The sequence below is a fragment of the Rhinatrema bivittatum genome, chromosome 3, assembly GCF_901001135.1.
Source record: "Rhinatrema bivittatum chromosome 3, aRhiBiv1.1, whole genome shotgun sequence".
NCBI classification, from domain to species: Eukaryota; Metazoa; Chordata; class Amphibia; order Gymnophiona; family Rhinatrematidae; genus Rhinatrema; species Rhinatrema bivittatum.
The window spans coordinates 67,632,358-67,647,599 of NC_042617.1; the positions used below are offsets into that span (position 1 = coordinate 67,632,358).

General features: G+C 44.8%; 1 protein-coding gene across 1 annotated transcript in view; it reads right to left on the reverse strand.

Annotated features, from left to right (window-relative positions):
* Nucleotides 1–15,242, reverse strand: part of LRPPRC (leucine rich pentatricopeptide repeat containing) — a 312,777-nt gene that overhangs the window by 265,682 nt on the left and 31,853 nt on the right. The window contains 1 exon segment of the mRNA XM_029593332.1: nucleotides 14,974–15,100. Coding sequence (XP_029449192.1) covers nucleotides 14,974–15,100 — 127 coding nt within the window.

Genomic DNA, 15,242 nt, shown 5'->3' on the forward strand with positions numbered 1-15,242 from the left:
GAATAAGGGCACTTAACTCCTCCTTAGCAAATAGACGGAGCACCTGAGGGTCATCCCCCTCTACGGACCCCTGCTCGTCCGTCGTTAGCAAATCCGGAGCCCCCGGGGACTCTGGAGCGGCCCCTGTATCGCTCAGGTCCTCAGCTCCCCCCCCCCGCGGGCGGGGAGCCGTAGCCCCGGCAGACCCCACCCCCGGAGGACTCCCCTGGGGTAGGGGAGACTTTTTGGGCACCTTCGGGGGAGGGGGCACCTCCAGCTCCCAGCCGGACTCTGCCTGTAAAAACGCCTTGTGCATTAAAAGCACAAACTCCGACGAAAAAGGCACTGACCTTTTAAAACCTTTCTTCGGGGCATCCGCTGAGGGGGGGCCTCGAGGCGACCCCACATCGGGCTGAGAGCGCGGGCTGCGTGCGTCCGGCGAGGGGGGAGGGGAGTTCTCCTCCTCCGAAGCTGAAAAATCCTCCTGCCGCGTGGCCAAGATGGCCGCCGCACTCCTCCCCGAGGGAGGAGGGGCCGAAGACCGGCTGCCTGAGGCGCTGCTTTGCCGCGACGCAGAGGGGCGAGGAGAGCGGCTGCGGGCAGCGCTCGGCCCCCCCGAGGGTCCCTCGCCCCCGGGAAGACATCGGGGGCAGAGACCCTCGCGGGAGAGTCGCGCCCCCGCCTCCCCACATGTCTGGCAAGCCGAGGATCGCGGCATCCTAGGAGTGAGCCCTGAAGTGACGGCGAAAATGGCGCCAAAAAAAAAAAACTCTGGTGAGCAGAAATTCGGAAGCTAACGCGCGCCGGGTGGACTAGCCACCCCCTCCGGGGTCCGAAAGGGCACGGGCAGGCTTTTTGTTCGGGGTTAAGCAGGGGAGCTCACTGCCTGTCCCCAACAGGTCTTAAATGACTCTTCAGATTGACTTTTTTTTTTTTTTTTTTTTTTTTTTTTTTAAAACCCCCTTCAGGGCCAAATCCCTGGTATGGGGGGGGAGGGTGACCGGCCCACCGGTAAACTCTCCCCCAGCCCCACGGACACTCTATCCCGGGAAGAAGAGGAGGGTATGACCCTCCGAGCCTGCCCCACACTTAACCACTAAACTCGCAGCGCAAGACAATTAACAAAGACAAACAGGCAGACAGAGGACAGAAAAGACGAACCAATTGATCTAGTCCCTTGTCTCCCCCTTTTCTTTTTTTTTCTTTTTTTTTTTCCAGTACCAAGAAACTGACCAGACCAGAACCGCAGGTTATGCCTCTCAATCTGCTGGAGTCAGAGAATATACTGAAGGACCGCAGGAGGCACACCAGTATATCTAGGGGGTGCTTTCAGTTTTCTCTCTGACTCCATCTGCTGGAGGGGAGGCATAACCCAGCTGTCTGGACTGATCCTGGTACGTACTGGGAACAAGGAATTCCAGAGCTTAATAGTGCATTAAGTGAAAAAAATTTTTATCCAGTTGATTTTAAATGTGCTACACACTAGCTCAACCTTTGATTTATAGTCAAGAGTCACTTTCTCATTAAAAATCAATCAGGCTCTTATCTAAATCACACTATTCCATCAGCCCTTATTGAAAGTTTAATCATCTCCCTTGTAAGTCACTACTAGATTAATAGTGAATGCACCAATAAATTTAAAGGACTAATTGTATGCATTCCTACTCCCATAGCAATCGAAACTTAATTGGGAACTCAGCAAAATTAAAATGAAGGCAGCAGTTCAGCAGCAAGAGGGGAGCTTTGCAGACATTTGCATCAAGTGTCACATGTATGATTTTTTTTACCCACCAGCAAAAGGTTGTAAGTATGCACAGGGTGCAAAGAGCTCCTGGCTCTCAGAGAAGGAGTCCGATCTCTGGAGGCTAAAGTGGCAGACCTAGAGGAGCTGAAGCAGCCTGAGGTATATACAATTGTGATCCCAAGTTTACATACCCTGACAGAATTTGTAAGATCACTAGCATTTTAAGAAAACATGAGTGATCAGACAAAACATCTATTATTTTAATGTGTTTCAAATTAAAATATTTTATACATCACAGAATAGCACAATCATTAAACAAACCACAGCAATAAAAGAAATAAAACGGTCCTGTTCAAAAAAGTGTACATATTCAAGTTGACACACACAACCTGAGATGGCAATGAAGGTTAAGTATCCACACCTGTGCCTATTAGTGTCTGTGTATAAATAGTCAATGAGTGTCTTAGCTCTTGAGAAACCCTTGTGCATTTCATCCAGGGCTGCACTGATTTTGATGGTTACTGAAGCATGGGGAAAGCAAAAACTGTCAAAGGATCTGTGAGCAAAAGTAGTTACATTTTATAAATCAGGAAAAGGATATAAAAAGATATCCAAAGATTTGAAAATGCCAATCAGTACTGTTCAAACTCTGAATAAGAAGACCAAGAAAGATTGCAGACAACTGCCAGGAAACTTTGTTGGGATGCAAAGAAAAAACACACAAGCAACTTCTACTAAAATACAGGCTTCTCTGAAACAAAGTGGTGTGGGTGTTTCAGCATGCACAATAAGGAGATATTTAAACAAAAATGGACTGCATGGTAGAGTTGCCAGAAAAAAAGCCATTGCTGCACAATGCCACAAAACAGCCTGATTGCAATATGCCAAACAGTACCTAAAGAAGCCTCAGAACTTCTGGAACAAAATTTGGAGCGATGAGACCAAAATTTAACTTTATGGTCACAACCATAAACGCGATGTTTGGAGAGGAATCAACACCATCCCTACCGTGAAGCATGGGGGTAGATCTCTGCTATTTGGTTTTAGTTTTTTTTTTTGGGGGGGGGGGGGTACAGCGGCACAGGCAATTTAGTCAAAATTGATGGCAGGATGAATGCATCTTATCAAAAAATATTGGAGGAGAATTTGAACATGGGGTGCACTTGGACTTTCCAACATGGCAATGATCTGAAACACAAGGCCATTTCGACCCTTCAACAGCTGCAGCAAAAGAAAGTGAAGGTTTTGGAGTGGACATCACAGTCTCCTGACCTCAACATCATTGAGCCACTTTGGGGACAACTCAAACATGCACTTCATGCTAGATAACCAAATAATTTGCAGGATCTGAAGGATTTTTGCTAAGAGGAATGGGCAGCTTTACCACAAAAAAAAAAAAAAAAAAAAAAAAGGGGCCTCATTCACAACTATCAACAACAACAAAAAAAAAAAAAGGACTACAAGCAGTCATTAATGCAAAAGGGGCAATACACGATATAAAGAACTAAGAGTATGTAAACTTTTGAACAGGACCATTTTATTATTTCTTTTATTGCTATGGTTTGCTTAATGATCGTGCTTTGAAATAAATACATCTTGTTATTTTTAATGTGTCTGATCACTCATGTTTTCATAAAATACTACAGATCTTACAAATTTTGACAGGGGTATGTAAACTTATAAGCATAACTATAGATGCGACCTTCAGGAACATAGTAGCCACTTCCCAACTCCAATCTCACAGCCCTAGTGCTGCCTTGCATCAGGAAGATCTCCTGGCTGGACAGCAATACCCTGGTGTAGCAGGAAGTGCTCCTGTGGCAAGGACCTGCTCTCCAGGTGATGAGGTGTCCTCTCACACCAAGCACGAGTCTCCCACGACTACTGTCCAAGAGGGAAGGTTTAGGTCAGAAATTGCCATAGTGGGTCAGACCAAGGGTCCATCAAGCCCAGCATCCTGTTTCCAACAGTGGCCAACCAGGCTACAAGTACCTGGCAAGTACCCAAAAAATGAAAATGTGTTCTTACCTGCTAATTTTCGTTCCTGTAATATCACAGATCAGTCCAGAAAAGTGGGTTGTGTATCCCTACCAGCAGGTGGAGTCAGAGAACAATCAGAACTTTGGGCACTGTTACGTAATGAGAGTGCCACCTGCAGTCACTCAGAATTGATCTGTACACAAGCCCATGCTAACAGAACTAAATAACGAAGGGTAGCACTCAACCAAATTTCCAGACTACCACTTTGTCGCTGGCAAAAACCAGACCAAACAACTGCTAAAAACTGCTCCATGAATCATGTCTGCAAAAAAGGAGCTTCAACAATAAAAAACTTAAGCAGGTTCTGACCAAGACAGTCTTTCGGTATCTGAAGAAAGGGGTGGGCCTCTGGACTGATCTGTGGTATTACAGGAACGAAAACTAGCAGGTAAGAACCAATTTTCATTTCCTGAACATCCCAGATCAGTTCAGAAAAGTGGGATGTACCCAAGCTACCCTACACTGGGCGGGAACCCAAAAGACCCGCACGAAGCACACTCTCCCTGAAGGACGGTTCATCAGAAGCCTTAACGTCCAAATTGGTAATGTTTTGTAAAAATATGAATAGACGACCACATCGCCGCCCTACAGATCTCCTGAGGTGACAGTAACTGACATTCTGCCTAGGAGGTAGCCTGAGCCCTAGTGGAATAAGCTCGGAGACCCAAAGGCACTTGACGCCCTCGGGCTATGTATGCCGCACAAATGGCTTCCTTAATCCACCGCGATATGGTCGTCTTTGACGCTCTGTCCCCCTTCTTTGGGCCACCAAAGAGAATGAACAAATGATCAGAACGTCTGAAGTCATTGGTAACCTACAGATAACGCAATAAGGTGCGCCGCACAGCCAAAAGATGAAGGTCTCTGTTCTGAAAAGACTCCCGGGACCAGTTAGGGAACCCCGGAAGCTCCACAGTTTGTTTGACGTGAAAGGCTGAAACCACCTTAGGGACAAACGACGGAACCGCACATAACGATACCCGATCTTCGTAAATCCAAAGAAAGGGATCCAGACAAGACAGCGCCTGCAACTCAGAACCGACGGGCCGAGCAAATGGCCACCAAAAACACCGCTTTCAAAGTCAGATTTTCAGGGAAACTCCACGAAGAGACTCGAAAGGAGCGCCACATAGAACTCGCAGGACTAAATTCAAACTCCAATCCGGACACACCGAATGGATGGGGGGGGGGGGGGGGGGGGGGGTTTTGCAAATGTTTGACCCCCTTAAGAAACCGAGCAATATCCGGATGTGCTGCCAGCAAACAGCCGTCAAAGTTTCCCCGCAAGGCACCTAGAGCTGCAACTTGTACACAAAGGGAATTGAACGCCAAGCCCTTAGCGAGGCCCTGCTGCAAAAAGTCAAGCACCCGAGGAACATGCACTGCTAAAGGGTCCGCCCAAGGGCTCTGATCGGCGATGGAAAAATCCTGGTCCATAAACCGGCTCGAGACAGGGCTGTACGTCTGGCCCTGCGGGCGTTTCTTCCCTGGATCCAGGGCAGAATTTTGCGCAACTTCTCGGACAATGCGACAACAGTGGCGTACATCAACCAGCAAGGCGGGACTCGAAGTTCCGCCATAGCACTGGAGGCACATCTTCTGTTCACCTGGGCGGAGCGCCATCTCGAGGGCATTGCCGCATCCCATGTCGCGAGAGCAGAGAATGTGCAAGCCGATTATCTCAGCCGTCAGCAACTAGACCCAGGGGAATGGGAACTCTCTCTCGAGGCATGGAATCTCATTTGCGCCAGATGGGGAACTCCTCAGCTGGATCTGATGGCAACGCAGGCGAATGCAAAAACAGTTAGATTTTTCAGCCGTCGCCAAGAACAGAGCTCGGTGGGCATAGACGCTCTCGTGTCCTTGGCCCACAGGGATTCTTCTGTATGACTTCCCGCCCTGGCCCCTCATAGGTCGGCTTCTCAGTCACAGAGCGGCACCCGGGAAGGGTGATTTTGGTGGCGCTGGAGTGGCCACGTCATCCGTGGTTCGCGGATCTGGTACGCTTGGCTCTAGAGGGTCCTCTTCAGCTGGCTCATCTAATGCATCTGCTCCATCAAGGGTCCATATTTTCGGATCAGGAGGATCACTTCTCTCTCGCGGCTTGGCTTTTGAGAGGCGACGTTTACGCTTGAGGGGTTATTCAGAACAAGTCATTTCCTCCCTCCTACAGGCGAGACATCCAGCCACCTCTATGGTCTATGTGAGAGTTTGAAAGCTTTTTGAGATGTGGTGTCATCAGCATTCTGGACCGGCGACCCCCTCGAAAGTACTGCTGGCGCCCCAAAGCAGGTTTAGAAGCAGGAGGTGCGGAGTATCTAGCCGCCCTGAAGCGGCAAGAGTCCCGAAACCTAGCTCAAGGAGGGAAGACTTTCTTAAGAAGATTTTTTATCTTCCGGCAACTGATTGCCCTTGGATTCGGCAAGCAACTTTACCAGCTGATCCAGATCCTCCCCAAACAGGAGCTTACCCTTAAAGGGTAGATTACAAAGCTGGGACTTGGAGGACAAATCTGCCGCCCAATTTCACAGCCAGCGGAGACGCTGCGCTGACACCAAGGACACCATACCTTTCGACGAGATCCTCACCAGATCATACAAAGCATCTGCAACATAAGTAATGCCTGCTTCTAGGCGGGCGGACGGCAGAGCCCCACTGTCGCCCGTACCGGCCCCGGCAGCCGACTCCTGGACCCAACACAGACAGGCCCTCTGCATGAGGGTAGCGCAAACTGCCACCCGAAAGCTTAGCGAGGCAACCTCAAATGCTCGCTTCAACTGGATTTCCAGCATATCCTGCATATCCTTAAGGGCAGCCACCCCAGCAACCGGGTTAGTGGTCTTTTTTGTGACTGCCGAGATCGCAGCAGCCACCTTTGGAATCGTCAGTAACTCCAAAACAGACAATAACGGGTACAGTTTCATCATAGCTCTGCCCACCTTCAAGCCAGAATGCAGAGTCTCCCACTCCCGGGTCACTAGTTTGCGAACTTTCTTAGGCAGAGGAAAAGATGTTGTGGGACTCCTAATGCCGTCGAGGACTGGATTGTTGCCCTCGTTGTCAGACTCTTCTTGAGAAACCTTAAGTCCCAGAACTTCAAGGACCTGGGGAATAAGGGATCTTAACTCATCCCGCTTGAACAAATGCACCACGCTGGGGTCATCACCCTCCGCAGGAGGGTCATCGGGCTCATCCAGATCATCAGTATCCACATCAGCTGGATCCAGTCAGGCAGGGCTGGAAAAAACAAACTTTTCGTGCTGCAAGCTAAGAGACTACAGGCTGAGGAGAAAAAAAACGCACGCAGCCGTGCCGCGGGAAAGGAGCCTGTCTATAGTGAAATCGCAAGGCCCCCAGCAGGGAAGCAGTGAATAAACGAGGCACACAAAGAAAAACTTCTCTTGCCCTCAGAAAATGAACCGGAGCCCCGGGAGCTGAGGGGAACACTGTTGACTGCTTCCCTGGCCAGCCTTAAAAGACCTGGTCCCTCCTGCACCTCTCCTTACCTCAGCACTGAAGACTGTCAGTCAGCCGCAGTGAAAACAGTTTTTTTTTTTGTTTTGTTTTTTTTTAATTAAACTTTGCCAAGACACAGAGAAAAGCTGTTGCAGGAGACAAGGGCGCAGTAGTGAGAAGCCAGACACTGAACTGTGGCGGGCGAAACCCTGACAGCAATATCCAATTCCCCGAACGCTCGGCTTCTACTGAGGGATGGCCCTCGAAGGCGCCTAACACCTCAGGAAACGACCGTAAACCAAAAAATTAAATTCAAACTAACTAAATAAAAAATATAACTAAAGACTGCAGGTGTGCATCTGTACCACCCGCTGGAGTCAGAGAAATACTGAGTGACTGCAGGTGGCACTCTCGTTATGTAGCAGTGCCCAAATTTCTAATTGTTCTGATTCCACCTGCTGGTAGGGATACACAACCCACTTTTCTGGACTGATCTAGGTATGTTCAGGAACTAAGTATATCTCATGCCACTAATGCTAGTAATAGCAGTGGCTATTCCCTAAGCCAACTTGATTAATAGCAGTTAATGGACTTCTCCTCCAACAACTTATCCAAACCTTTTTTAAGCCCAGCTACAGTAACTGCACTAACCACGTCCCTTGGCAACAAACTCCAGAGTTTAATTGTGCATTGAGTGAGAAAGAATTTTCTCCTATTAGTTTTAAATGTGCCACATGCTAACTTCATGGAGTGCCCTCTAATCCTTCTATTAGCCGAAAGAGTAAATAACCATTTCACATTTGCCCGTTCTAGAACTCTCATGATTTTAAACACCTCTATCATATCCCCCCTCAGCTGTCTCTTCTCCAAGCTGAACAGCCCTAACCTCTTCAGCCTTTCCTCATAGGGGAGCTGTTCCATCCCCTTTATCATTTTGATTGCCCTTCTCTGTACCTTCTCCATCGCAATTATATCTTTTTTGAGATGCGGTGACCAGAACTGTACACAGTATTCAAGGTGCAGTCTCACCAAGGAGCGATACAGAGGCATTATGACATTTTCTGTTTTATTCACCATTCCCTTTCTAATAATTCCCAACATTCTGTTTGCTTTTTTGACTGCCGCAGCACACTGAACCGACGATTTCAATGTGTTATCCACTATGAACCCAGATCTCTTTCCTGGATGGTAGCTCCTAATATGGAACCTAATACTGTGTAACTATAGCATGGGTTATTTTTCCCTATATGATTATCAGAAATGCAGACAGCTGGGTGGATGGTGGACGCAAGGACTGCTTGGTAACTTGCCTGCCTGATGTGAAGATGGCAGACTTCACGCATCACCTAGATAGGATTTTAAACAGTGCTGGGGAGGAGTCAGCTGTCATGGTACATGTGGGCAAAAATGAAATAGGAAAATGTGTGAGGGACTTTCCGGAAGCCAAATTCAGGCTTTTAGGGTAGAGAGCTGAAATCCAGAACCTCCAGGGTAGCATTCTCTGAAATGCTCTCTGTTCCATGTGCAGGTTCCCAGGGGCAGGCAGAGCTCCGGAGTCTCAATGCATGGATGAGACGATGGTGCAGGGAAGAGAGATTCAATTTTGTAAGGAATTGGGAAACCTTTTGGGGAAGGGGGAGTCTTTTCCAAAAGGGTGGGCTCCACCTTAACCAGAGTGGAACCAAGCTGCTGGTGTTAACTTCTAAAAAGGAGATAAAGCAGCTTTTAAGCTAGAACAAGGGGAAAAGCAGACAGTCACTCAGTAGTGTGTGGTTCGGAGAGAGGAATCTTCAAAGGATACTAATGAAACAGAAGAGTTAGGACATCCCAACAGAGGTTCCAATAAAAGCAAAAGTAGTCCATGTGCCTATAAGTAAAGAATCTGAGCTAAAGGATGCAAATTATCCCTTACAACTGAAAGGCAGGTTGTTAATACAAACAAAAAAAAAAACCACTTTGAAATGTCTGTATGCCAATACCAGAAGTCTAAGTAAGATGGGAGAGTGAGGTATAGCAGGGAATGATGAGATAGACATAATTGGCATCTCAGAGACCTGCTGGAAGGAGGAGAACCAATGGGACAGTGCTATACCAGGGTACAAATTATATCGCAATGATAGGGAGGATCAAATTGGTGGGAAGGTGGCGCTTTATGCCCAGGATGACAGAGTCCAACAGGATAAAGATCATACAAGAGACTAAATGCACAGTACAATCTTTATGGATAGAAATCCCATGTGTTTTGGGTAAGAGTATAGCGACAGAAGTACACTATAGTCCACCTGGCCAAAATAATGAGATGAAGCATGAAATGCTAAGAGAAATCAGGGAGGTAAACCCATTTGGCAGTGCAGTAATAATGGGAGAGTTCAATTATCCCAATAACGTAAATGTAGCATCAGGACATGCTAGAGAGGTAAAGTTCCTGGATGGAAAAAATAAACTGCTTTATGGAGCAATTGGTTCAGAAACTAAGAGAAGGAGCTATTTTTAGATCTAATTCTTAGTGGAATATAAGATTTGGTGAGAGGTAACGGTGGTGGGGCCACTTAGCAGTAGTGATCATAACATGACCAAATTTGAACTAATGACTGGAAGGGGGACAATATGTAAATCTACAGCTCTAACACTAAATTTTCAGAAGAGAAACTGATTGAGGAAAACAGAAAAAAAAAACCCAAAGATGCAGCTAAGTCCAGATGTATTCCATGCATTAAGAAAGGTGAAAGGAAGGCCAAACGATTACAGGCATGGTTAAAAAGTGAGGTGAAAGTTTTTTTTAGCCAGAAAACCTCCCTTCAAAAACCAGGAAGAAGGATCTATCTGAAGAAATAGGAAAAAGCATAAGCATTGTCAAGTTAATTGTAAAACATTGATAAGACAGGCTAAGACAGAATTTGAAATGAAGCTGGCCGTAAAGGCAAAAACTCATAATAAATAGTTTTTTTTAAATATATCCAAAGCAGGAAAACTGCGAGGGAGTCAGTTGAACCATTAGATGCTTGAGGGATTAAAGGGGCTCTTAGGGAAGATAAGGCCATAGTGGAAAGACTAAATGAATTCTTTGCTTCCCTGCTTACTAATGAGGATGATGGGGAGATACCGGTTCCAGAAACGGTTTTCAAGGGTGATGATTCAGATGAACTGAACCAAATCACAGTGAACATGGAAGATGTAGTAGGGCAGATTAACAAACTAAAAAATAGCAAATCACCTGGACCGGATGGCATACATTCTGGGTTCTGAAAGAACTTGAAAATGAAGTTTCAGATCTATTAGTAAAAATTTGTAACCTATCATTAAAATCGTCCATTAAACCTGAAAACTGGAGGGTGGCCAATATAATCTTGATATTTCACAAGAGCTCCATTGGTGAACAGGGAAACAAGAGACCAGTGAGCCTGACTTCAGTGCCAGGAAAAATAGTGGAATCTATTCTAAAGAACAAAATCACCAAACATATAGAAAGACATGGTTTAATGGGACACAGCTAGTATGGATTTACCCAAGGGAAGTCTTGCCGCACAAATCTGCTACAGTTTTTTGACAGGGTTAATAAACATGTGGATAAATGATGTAGTGTATTTGGTTATTCAGAAGGCATTTGATAAAGTCCCTCACGAGAGACTTCTAAAAAAACCTAAAACGTCACAGGAGTGATGTATTTTCATGGATTGCAAACTGGTTAAAAGACAGGAAACAGAGAGCAGGATTAAATGGTTCTTTTTCTCAGTGGGAAAAAGTAAAAAACAGTGGAGTGCCTCAGGGATCTGTACTTGGATCAGTGCTTTTCAATATATTTATAAATGATCTGGAAAGGGATATGATGAGTAAGGGGATCAAATTTGCAGATGACTGTGGGAGTGAGCGGTAATTCCCACAGGCCTGTAGACAAAACAGTAGTGTTCTTCACACATGCACAACAGTAGACTGTCTTCTCTTCAGAAAACTGTACTCTTTACTTTCAGTTTAGTACTGCTTCCCTCAGTTCAGCTTTGTCTCAGCTCAGTGTTTGGACAGTGTTAGGTTATAGGAGCTGCCTTCCTCCTGGAGACATGGGCCTGGTCCGCTTATCCCCACATGGATCTCAGTTCTTATTTCAACCTCTCAGCCCCACCTGCCCCGCAGGATCACACCCATAGTGCATACTCTCTAAGGAATTTAAGGTGGACCAGGCATCTATCCTGGTCCTGCACAGGTAAATAGGGGAACACTAGGGGCACTGCCTCACAATGACACAAAATTATTCAGAGTAGTTGAATCACATGCAGATTGCGATAAACTGCAGGAGAACCTTGCGAGACTGCAAGACTGGGTATCCACATGGTATTTGCCACGTGGACAAGTGCAAGGTGATGCATATAGGGAAAAATAACCCATGCTATAGTTATATGAATTTAGGTTCCATATTAGGAGTTACCACCTAAGAAAAAGGTCTAGGGTTCATAGTGGATAATACATCAAAATAGTTGGCTCAGTGTGCTGCGGCTGTCAAAAAAAGCAAACAAACAATGTTAGGAATTATTACGAAGGGAATGGTGAATAAAACAAGAGGATGCCATGTCTCCATATCGCTCCATGGTGAGATCACACCTGGAGTACTATGTCTACTTCCAATTGCCGCATCACAAAATAGATATAACTGCACTGGAGAAGGTACTGAGAAAGGCGACCAAAATTATAAAGGATATGGAAAGCCTCCCCTATGAGGAAAGGCTAAAAAGATTAGGGCTGTTCAACTTCGAGAAGAGACGGCTGAGGAGGAATATGATAGAGATCTATAAAATCATGAGAAGGCTAGAATGGTTAAATGTGAATCTGTTATTTACCCTTGAGATAGCAGGAGGCACACCATGAAATTAGCAAGCAGCACATTTAAAAGAAAACAGTGAAAATTATGTTTCACTCAACATGAAATTAAGCTCTGGAATTTGTTGCCAGAGAATGTGGTTAAGGCAGTTAGTGTAGCTGGGTTTAAAAAAAGGTTTGGATAAGTTCCTAGAGGAGTAGTCCATAAATTGCTATTAATCATGTTGACTTAGGGAATTAGCCACTGCTATTACTAGCATTTGTAGCATGGGATCTATTTAATGCTTGGGTACTTGTAACCTGGATTGGCCACTACTTGAAACAGGATGCTGGGTTTGATGGATTCTTGGTCTGACCCAGTATGGCAACTTATGTTCTTGACTTTATGGAATGTCCCCTAGATTTTGTATTTTTTGAAAGAGTAAAAAATCCATTTACCCATTCTATTCCACTCCTTTTATAGACATCGATCTTATCCCACCTCAGTCGACTCTTCTCCAAGCTGAACAGCCCTAACCTGTTTAGCCTTTCCTTATGGGGGAGCTATTCCATCCACTTTTTCATTTTGGTTACCCTTCTCTGTTCCTTTTTCAGTTCAGACTGATATATGCATTACCAAACTAGGGGTTCTCTCAGCTGTCCTGTGACATTGTTGCACATCTGGAATTCCTCGAGTGGCTTGACTCTACTAGGACTTTACAGTCCACTGAGCTTTTCTTATATAGAGATATACCATGGGAATAACTAACTGTTGATGCCATAAAGCCCAACATCTTCAGCATATCCTGGGTTGATATCTGCTGACTCTGAAAGATTCACGCCACCACAGCACAGAGTCTATGATACAGCCTGAGGGCAGGAAGGCTTTCACCGAGTCATATCTAGCAGATAGCCCAGTAAGTCCAATTGGGGTGATGGGTCTTAACTTTGATTTGATGTAATTTATAACTAACCCTAGTAATTATTGCACCTGGATGGTGCTGTGCATGGATTTGTTCTCCCTTGCCTCCGATGTGCTCTTGACCAGCCAATCATTTAAGCAGAGAAACATGAAACCTCAGTCTGTGTAGAAATGCCGGAAAGACTGTTAAATCCAGTAATGCCAATGCTAGGCCAGGAGGCAACACAGAGTACTAGAGACAGTGAGTCCCTAACTATATAATCTGAGATACTTCCTTTGACTGGGATATATCGCTATGTAAAAATATGCATTCTTGAGATCAAAGCCAGTCTCTTTTGTATAGGAGGATAATGCTTCTTTGACCTTGTCTCCAAATAGATTCTCTATACTGCACAGTACATATGCCACCTCATCCTGCACATCTCTCAGGACTGAGAATCACAACCATGAGAGCAAAAGCTGACAATGCAGTTTGAAAGCATGACAGGTCGAGTAGACTATGTACTTCCTGTAATCCTCATGAGTGTACAGCAAATGAACAAATTCTTTCCGTTTCTTTGGAGGGAAAAATTTGGGAGAATTTCTGTGCCCCTTTCAGAATAGAAAACATCATATAGATTCAACAGGGTGGTATGTGGGACTGAAGTATAGCATTCTGAAAACTTCCTGGCCACCCCATAAAGATCTAAAGTCTGGGAATCATACCTACGGGCACTAAAGCAAGAGATTTTGATTTTTTAGCTCTTCTCAGGGCAGATTCGACAACTAGAGATTCATGCAATACTTGGATTTGTCAAATCCTTTATTTGTCTGAATATAATAATACTTATGACCACCTTCTGATTACAGGATGTATCAATCGTGGAGTCTCCCATATTTTATGTACAACCTGAAGAAAATAATGGTGGACAGACATTACCACCAACTACTTTGGAGTTTTTGAGTTATTTGAGCAGAGCTAGAGGCAGTGTCCTGGGCTCACTTTCAACAACTAAATTAAATAAAAGATTCAGTCATCCCCTTTACAAACACAGAAATAGGTAAGTCTTCAGGAAGGAATTAATTTCTCTGCTGTTGAGAGGAAGAGTCTGATGGGAGGTCAGGAAAATATTCCCTTTCAGATTAAGATTCTTCAGACCCAAAAGATGGACTCCAGGACTCTTTAGACTCAAACAAAGATTACAACTTGAGTTGTAATATGGGACAGCTCTGACTCTGTAGGCTTATGAGATTGGTTCCTGGGCATCGGGAGCAAGTGTTGCTTAATAGCTGGAAAGGCTTTCCTTTCTGAAGCAATTTGATTTGACTGAGCACATATGGTACCGGTGCTGAATCATCGATTTCTGCACTGAACCACTCAGTGCCATGGTAAAGTTCTCAAGTACTAGTTGTGACGGCATCATAGAATGTGCCAATGTATTTGTTAAGGGACATATTTCATACTTTCTGTGTACCAGGGGTATGCTTGTTAAATATTGTTCACAGAGATGTTATTCCTTTTCTTTTCCTATTTTTCTTTATTGTTATATAGTGCTGTAGCATATATTGAAGCTGTAGTGATGTGACATAGCAGGTGGGAGCTCGGGGGGGGGGAGGGGACAGGGAACAGTGCTGTATTTTGTTGTCTTTATGGGGGTTTATAGGTCGTTGCACTGTGTTCTATATCTTATGAAACTTCAATAAATTATTAATTTAAAAAAAAAAAAAAAGTTTCACCCCTGAGGGAGCACCAGAAGGCAGTGCCTGCACAGGAATTTCCATGGCATGCTGGAAAAAGCTTTCCCCAAGATCAGTTGATTTGCACACAATTCCTTTAAAAACTAAGGCATGTAAACATTTCACAAGTACCTGTTTCCTTCTTTGGTACAAAGTATTGTGGTTGCCATGTTAGTCCATTTGAATTAACATAGATAAATATGTCAAAAAAATTAAAAAAAAGAGGGGATGGGAGAGTCAGACAGAAATGATCCTATAAAGTCAGTTTTCCCACAGGAAAGTAGGTTGAAAATGTTCTCCTCCTAGAATACCTGAATATATTTAATACCTTTTTAATGCTGTCCAGGTCCCCCTTTTCAGCATATGCATTCAGTAGTGCTAGGTAAGTTTCTGCACCAGGCTCGATCCCCGCACCTCTCATAACTGAAAAGATGTTTTCTGCATTCTCCAGATCCCTAGAATTATTCAAAACAAACACCACCAACTGAAAGACAAAGCAGCAAATACTATATCCTGCACTTCTATCCTCAGAGTTTAATTTTAAACATAGATTATCTAGACAAATACAAATAAACATTAAAACCACAACCCACATAC